This window comes from Vitis riparia, chromosome 19 (assembly GCF_004353265.1).
Source record: "Vitis riparia cultivar Riparia Gloire de Montpellier isolate 1030 chromosome 19, EGFV_Vit.rip_1.0, whole genome shotgun sequence".
NCBI classification, from domain to species: domain Eukaryota; kingdom Viridiplantae; phylum Streptophyta; class Magnoliopsida; order Vitales; family Vitaceae; genus Vitis; species Vitis riparia.
Window position 1 is genome coordinate 9923634 of NC_048449.1, and position 7159 is coordinate 9930792.

Sequence of the window (7159 nt, forward strand, 5' to 3'; positions counted from 1 at the left end):
TTTTAATCTTATATGTAACGGACAAAAAGTTTAGAGAAAATAAATTAGAAAGAAAAAATAGGTGGAAAGATAAAGGGTAATTTTTATTTTTTTTATCCATAAAAATTTTGAGAGAAATAAAATAAAATAATTAACAAAACATACTTCAGGAAACGTTTCTTATCCTCATGATCAAGAAATTTGAGTAATTTATTTTTTATTATTGTTAATTATTTATGAGTTGTTTTTCTTGTAAAGTTAAATTATACCTATTCATAAATCTAAAAATAATTCATTTATTATTTATAATTAAATTTTACATTAATTAAGATGAAAAACATAGTAATTAAAGTAGCATATTTATGAGAAATATATTGAATCATCTTTTGATTAAAATTTAAACTTTTCATTATAAAATTTTTAATTAATTAATTTTTTTCTTATAATTAAAATTTAAAAGTTAAAACAAAGTATTTGATGAAAGTTTGGCACCAATTCTTTTCCCTAGCTAAAGGTAACCATCTAGAAAACTTTTAAATATTTATATTTCAAAACAAATGATGATTAAAAAATAATTGTTACATTTTTTAAAACTAAAAAATGACAAAATTTTGTTAGTTTTAACCCTAACATGCAAAATTATATTATTAAATGAAAACTTAACCATTTCACTTAAACTAATATGATTTATCTTTAATTGTGCTCAATGCTTAAATTTCAAAGAATAATATGATGACTATAAAATTAATTTTTTTTTTAAATGAATCATTTATACATTTCAATTGTTTCTATTATCAAATGATCAAATTCAATTCAACACATAAAACCAAGATAATATCAAGCAGTTTTGCTTCTGTTAATTCAATACTTATCAATTTTGAAAAATAAAAAGGTGCATTCGCAAATTGAAAACTGAGAGAAACACAAGAAAATGTGTTTCCATACACTCATATGAAAAGGGAAAAGAAAAAACACAAAATAAAAATTCAATTTTAAAAATTACAAATTTTAAATCTAAAAATTAGTATATCAAAAATATAATCTTTAACTATTCATATACTACCTTTTAATTATATAAGTACTACCTTTAATCATCCTAAATATCACCTTTAATTAATAAATATATAAAACTTGAAAATATTTCAGAAGATTCCAATTTTATAATTATTTTTATATAAGCATTCTTAAAAATATCAAATACTACCTAATCACCATTTTCTAATTAATTATATAATCAATCATTCTACAACTTTTCCCTTGTAATCAATTTTAATTTTATAGGATATTTGAAAATATCTCAAAGTCTGATATTTTATTTTTTTTGGAATTCTAAGTTCTCAAATATCTTAATTATATAAAAGACGAATATAATAAATTTTGGTATTTTGAAATATCTTAAATGTCATAAGCTTTGCTGCTTAAAGACATTAGATGGTTTGGTGGACACATTTAGTTTCAAATCAAAACATAAAGAAAATCAGTCTCAGCCTTCGCATAATTATAACCTATAGGATACCACATATAAGTCCAAGCAAGAACACATTCAAACTCTTTTCCCCAAAACCGAGAGGAAGAGAAAAACTGAACAAACCAGTTTCTTAATCTTCTGAGCACTTGTCCTTATTTCTATTTATTATGTACTAAGGACTTGACACAATATGTTCTTAAAAGCCAGGCAGAGACAACTCTCATCCCATGGCATATTTCTGGGTCCAGGAGCGCGCAGTAGTCTCATATTTGGCTCTGTCCGTCTTGTACATGTGGGCAATTTCTGGCACCAAGGGATCATCCGGGTTTGGATCCGTCAGCAGCGAGCATATAGAGAGCAGCACCTGCAGGCCAGCATTGAAAATACAGAGCACAAACTTAATACTGTTCTGGCACCCTAAATGGCCTCTATGTCCCAGCTGTTTCTTTCACTGGTGAAGAACAGGTTAGGTGCACCATAGCCATGATTAAAGCCTAACTTGGAAGTGGGACCACCTTGGAAGTATACAGTAAGGTTCATTTACCATCTTATGAACAACTAAGGGAAACATCTATATAAATTACATGTATTAAAGATGCAAATTACCTTGGATATTGTGAGGGCAGGGCTCCACTGCTCTTTCAGGATATCAAGGCAGATGCTACCATTGCTGTTAATGTTGGGGTGGAACACCTTTGTTCTGAAGGAAACCTGCTCCACGCAATTCATTGTTAAGATTCTTACACAAATTTATCACCATTCCAGCTAAAGCACATCCTAAATCAAAGCCATACAGGCACAGATAAAAAATGTTGGGATGCAATAGGAAAAGATCACCATGTTGCTAATATTTTTGAAAATGTTGGTGGTGACAGTTTGTCGAAAAAAAGTAACTTGGCTAGTCTATACAACATCTCATAAGCCAAAAGATCTGAGATTGGATATTTCTAGATCATAGGACACTAACATGGATTATGATATTTATACTCTTTTACCAACTTAAATAACAAAATCGTCTTCAATGAGGATAAACTGAGATTCCTTGCATTTTAGTGTAGCAATGAACTTGGGTACATCAATGCATAGAGACCACACTGAGTCCCACTCAGGGAAACAAAACACAGTTTTTTTCTGTTACCTTGGGTGGCTTGAATGGGTAATCCGGTGGGAAGTGGATGGACACCAGAAACACACCTCCAGCGAAAGGGCTGTCACTTGGACCCATAATAGTTGCTTGCCAGTGGAACATGTCATCACCAACAGGGCCAGCACTATAAAACAGGTTTAAAAATTTTAATTATAACCGGTATCTACAAATATTATTTTAGGCTAAGAAGACTAACAGCAAAATTTTAAATTTATCAATTTGGCATGCAATTTTGTCATGTTATATGTGTGATGGATAATTGTTCTATTCCATTTTTAGGAAAAGAAAAATCCCTGCTAAAATATCCATGAAAAGAAAACATTGCATGAATGACGGATATTGAGTGTCATCAACAAGAGAATTATACCAAGAAAGAACGGGCATATCAACCCAAAAGTGGCAGATTGAGATTCTAGGAAATGCCAGTTCCAGAAGGAGATGAAATAGGAAACAAATTGAATTGATTAAAAAGGGGAAAAGGAGAAGATAGAAACAAACCAGCACTGCAAGAAGTGGGAGGGTCCTTCTGCAGGTCCTTCAACTCCTTGTTAATTCGCTTTGAAGCCATTACAGATTAACCAAAGTTTCAATACAGTTGAAGGATTCGTGCTGCAGAAATACGCATGAATAAAAAATGTCAGAGTAAGAATAACTAAATCACTTCTCCATAAGATATCAAACAAGTTCCATAGAAATACAATGCAAAATGCTCCAAAACCTTGCACCATGAAAACAAAATGAAGAGGCAGTGGAGACCATCAAATCAAAGCTAAAATATAAAGAAGGATTTAAAATATGAGGTCTGATCCTCCAATAAAAAATTAATCCAACAAAGAAACCCTAATTAATTAGTTTGCTTTTTAAAGTAAAATTCCATAAATGTACATCAAAATTTCTTTCTTCTCCTCAATCAAAAGAAAACCAACTCAATTTACCAATTTTTCCTCTTCCACATTTTTCAGCAGAAAAATAAAAGGAAAAAAATATCCAAGAATTACACAACAATCAACAATTAAACTCTTCCTCCATTTTCTCTGCAACCAAACAGAGGGCAAATCCGAAGGAAAAAACATCACAAACAATTGTTCCTCGGTCGCAGTCTCCGAAAAAACAACGAAATCCAACCAAATCACATGCACCACCACGATCAACTTAAAAGAAACACACAGAACCAAAAATACAATCGTCCTCAAACTAAAGCAGGAAAAAAAATTGCGATACGGAAACTCCGATAATCAAACCCTAAAATCATGAGAAAAAAAATCCAAAAACCAATAATAATAGCGTAGAATCCAGAATCAACGCAAATAAACATCTAAAAACAGGCTCAGAGAAAATCAGAAAGGAAAGGGAGAGTGAGATAGAAAGAAGGTCCCACCTGTCTCTCACTAGGGTTTGGCCTCTCAGTCTCCTCGGTTACGGACTCCCCTTCGATCGACTGCTATTTGTATTTTCTGTGCCCTTTATATATATGCAAGCCCTTAGGACTTCTGTGGTGAGTCGAATCACTGGCGTGCAGATCCTGGGGACACGTGTTTTTATCTCATGATTATATCTTTAATTTCTTTATTTTTTATTTTTATTTTTACCTTTTCTTATTTATTATTTATTACTATTCAAGTAAGGCTCCAAGTTGCCCTGATTAGCCGGTTGATGAACAACCAAGCCCAAAACAATTAATCGAGTTCAATCCAAGTTAAATTCTAACCCAAAATATTCAATCCAAACTCAATTTAACATCATTTTTCTAAGATTGAATTGAATTAGGGTTGTTCAAGTTAAACTCAAACTAATCGGGTTAGATTCAAGTTAATCTAATTGGCTTCAGGTTAGTTAGGTTACATAATTTAAAATTCATTTATAATATTTTTTATAAAAAAATAATATATTTATATAAAAATTTAAATAGTAAATAAGACAAAACATCACGATAGTTGTAAAAGATAAACATAAATTTATATATTTAGATAAAAATAAATAAAATATATATAATATAATATAATTTGATTTTTTTCTTAAAAATAGAAAAAGAAAATGAATGTTATTATATAAGATAATATGTATTATAAATATTATAAAAACATTAAATCATGTTCGGGTTTTCCAAATCTTAGCCCAAGTCCAATAGCAATTGAGTTTGGCTTGAAAAAACCTAATCTAAACCTAATCGACTATTAAAAATGATTATCTAAGCTCACCCAAATATCACATTAGTTTGGATTAAGTTGGGTCAAAGTGTCCAAGTTGTGCCCCTAGATTTAAGGGAGTGAAAGTCCAAGGCCCACTATACAGTTTTCAACTTTGGAAATCCTTATTTTCTATTGAATCCATAAAATTAGGGTTTGATTTTCTCAAAAATAATTTTAATAAATATTATAACAAATTTTGGTATGACCATTCAATAACATGTATTTTTTTTTATAATAATTACAACATATTTGAAATATTGGAATAAGAAATTAAAAATGAGAAATTCAATTCACTAGATGCTATGTTTAATAGGTTTGTTCTATGATATGTAATTCACTTTATTCTTAATATTATTTCTATATGTTAAAAAAATATGAGAATGTCCATAAATTAAGAGTGGAAGCAATAAATTAAAAATTAAACATTTTATAACGTAACGATTTTATCAAGCTACATAATTAGATCAGCCTATAATTGAACAACATGAAACCCTCTAAAGATCTATGAGTACTCTTCTTGTTTCGACTAATCTATGATCAATCTTCTCATTCTAATCACTTATGATCAAATATCGATCCTATTCACACGCATCTCTGAAGTACAATCAATTTGACTATTTCAGTCAACTTTAACAACATTCTTAAAAGGTACCATGTTGATACGCGCATTTTTTTTTCTTTTTTCTAGTAAGTGCTACTATGATATAAATAATCTTGATTTTGAAAGTCATTAAATACGATATCATATGTTTGTTTGTGTTGTAGAATTAAGAAATCTAATTAATAATTTAGTAACGGTATGTTTTGATATATTTTTTATTTTTAAAAATAGAAAGTCTTATAAAATATAGAAATTCTTATATAAAAAGTGATGTGTATTTAAAAGCACTTTTAAAATTTTAAAAAATTAAAGAAAATAAAATTTTTCACTTTCTTAAATTTTTAAAATTTTGATTTTTTTTTTAAGATATAATGTAAACTTTTATTTCTTTGTTTTGTGTAAGAGTTATTATATTTTGTATAAAACAAGAAAAAATTATCATTCTTTTTCTTTGCTTTCTCTTTTTTATAACAATACCTTCCATCAAAAAAATTTATGTTCATTTCACATTTCACATCAAACATCAAACATTTTTTATAAAATAACTTAAAGGAGTTTGGTCCATTTGAAGTTATATTTACAATCTCATAGGGATCAAAGTCACTTTTTCTAAGCTGAAAATATTTTGATATTTTGGCCCAAATATGTTTTAAATTTAAATGATTTATGCCCTAATGCATGGAATCATATATTTGAAGTGTTTTTAAAATATGAGAATTTGTAGCATTATGGGAACTCGTGGATGACCATCGGTGATGATGTATATCTCTTTGTCACTCACTAGGGGAGATCTTTAATGAAAATTCATTCAATTTTTTTCTCAAGCATTCTACTTTCTTTCTTTCACTTTATTTTTCCATAACACATTATCAGCACAACACTCTAACGAAAGTTTGAAACATCATCTATTTTTTCAAGACTTCTACATCAACCGTTACAAGAAGGTATGTCGTAGTATAATTTTCTTTACATTGTCATATATTATTTTATTACTTAAATTTTTAATTGTTCATAACCTGAAGTTATTAAAATAGGTGTTAAAAGTCATATAGCTAGAAGCTATATGAAAAATATTATGTTTATACTATCCAATTATCATTATTCACAATCAAAAGTTCTGAACAATGAAATGGTATATATATATATATATATATATATATATATATATATATATATATATATATATATAGCCAAAAGCTATATATTATTATCATTATTCATAACCAAAAGTTATGAATGTAAGAATATTAACTATATTCATATAATCCAATTTTTCATAGCCAAAAGCTATATATTATAAATTAAAATTATACATAACCAAAAGTTATGTAATTTCTATTCAGAGTCAAAAGTTATGAAAAATATTAACTTTCTTTTTACAAGCCTAAGATTGTTGTTGCTTTTTTTATATATGATTATTTATTATTGTACAATAATTTCTAGATGTTTATTATTGAAAATTGAAAAAAAAAATAATAATGATAGACTTGCATGATAGGATGTTCTTACATAAAGTTTTTTTTTAGTTATAGATTCTAATTTTGAATTATGGGTTCAATTGAAAAAAAAAATTGTTTGTAACTATTTTTACACTCTTATTATTTCTATATTTGAATAGATAAGATTAAATAATATTATTATTTATCTTGTAAAAGATATTAAAAATATTTTGTTAAGTTTTTTTAAAAAAAAAACAAGTTAGACAAAAAAAAAAATTGTGAAAATTTGGTGTTATCCACAATTTGTAGGGTTCTCTAAATCTATTTTTGCATAAA

At 27.8% G+C, this 7159-nt stretch overlaps 1 protein-coding gene across 1 annotated transcript; it reads right to left on the reverse strand.

Moving 5' to 3' along the window:
* Positions 1-1447: 1447 nt before the first annotated feature.
* Positions 1448-4075, reverse strand: LOC117909653 (ubiquitin-conjugating enzyme E2-17 kDa). The gene is made up of 5 exons (XM_034823746.1): positions 3973-4075; positions 3093-3203; positions 2586-2713; positions 2054-2158; positions 1448-1811 (listed from the first exon to the last, which is right to left on the reverse strand). The coding sequence occupies exons 2-5, from the start codon at positions 3160-3162 to the stop codon at positions 1668-1670; spliced, it is 447 nt and encodes a 148-aa protein (XP_034679637.1). The 5' UTR covers positions 3163-3203; positions 3973-4075; the 3' UTR covers positions 1448-1667.
* Positions 4076-7159: the final 3084 nt, after the last annotated feature.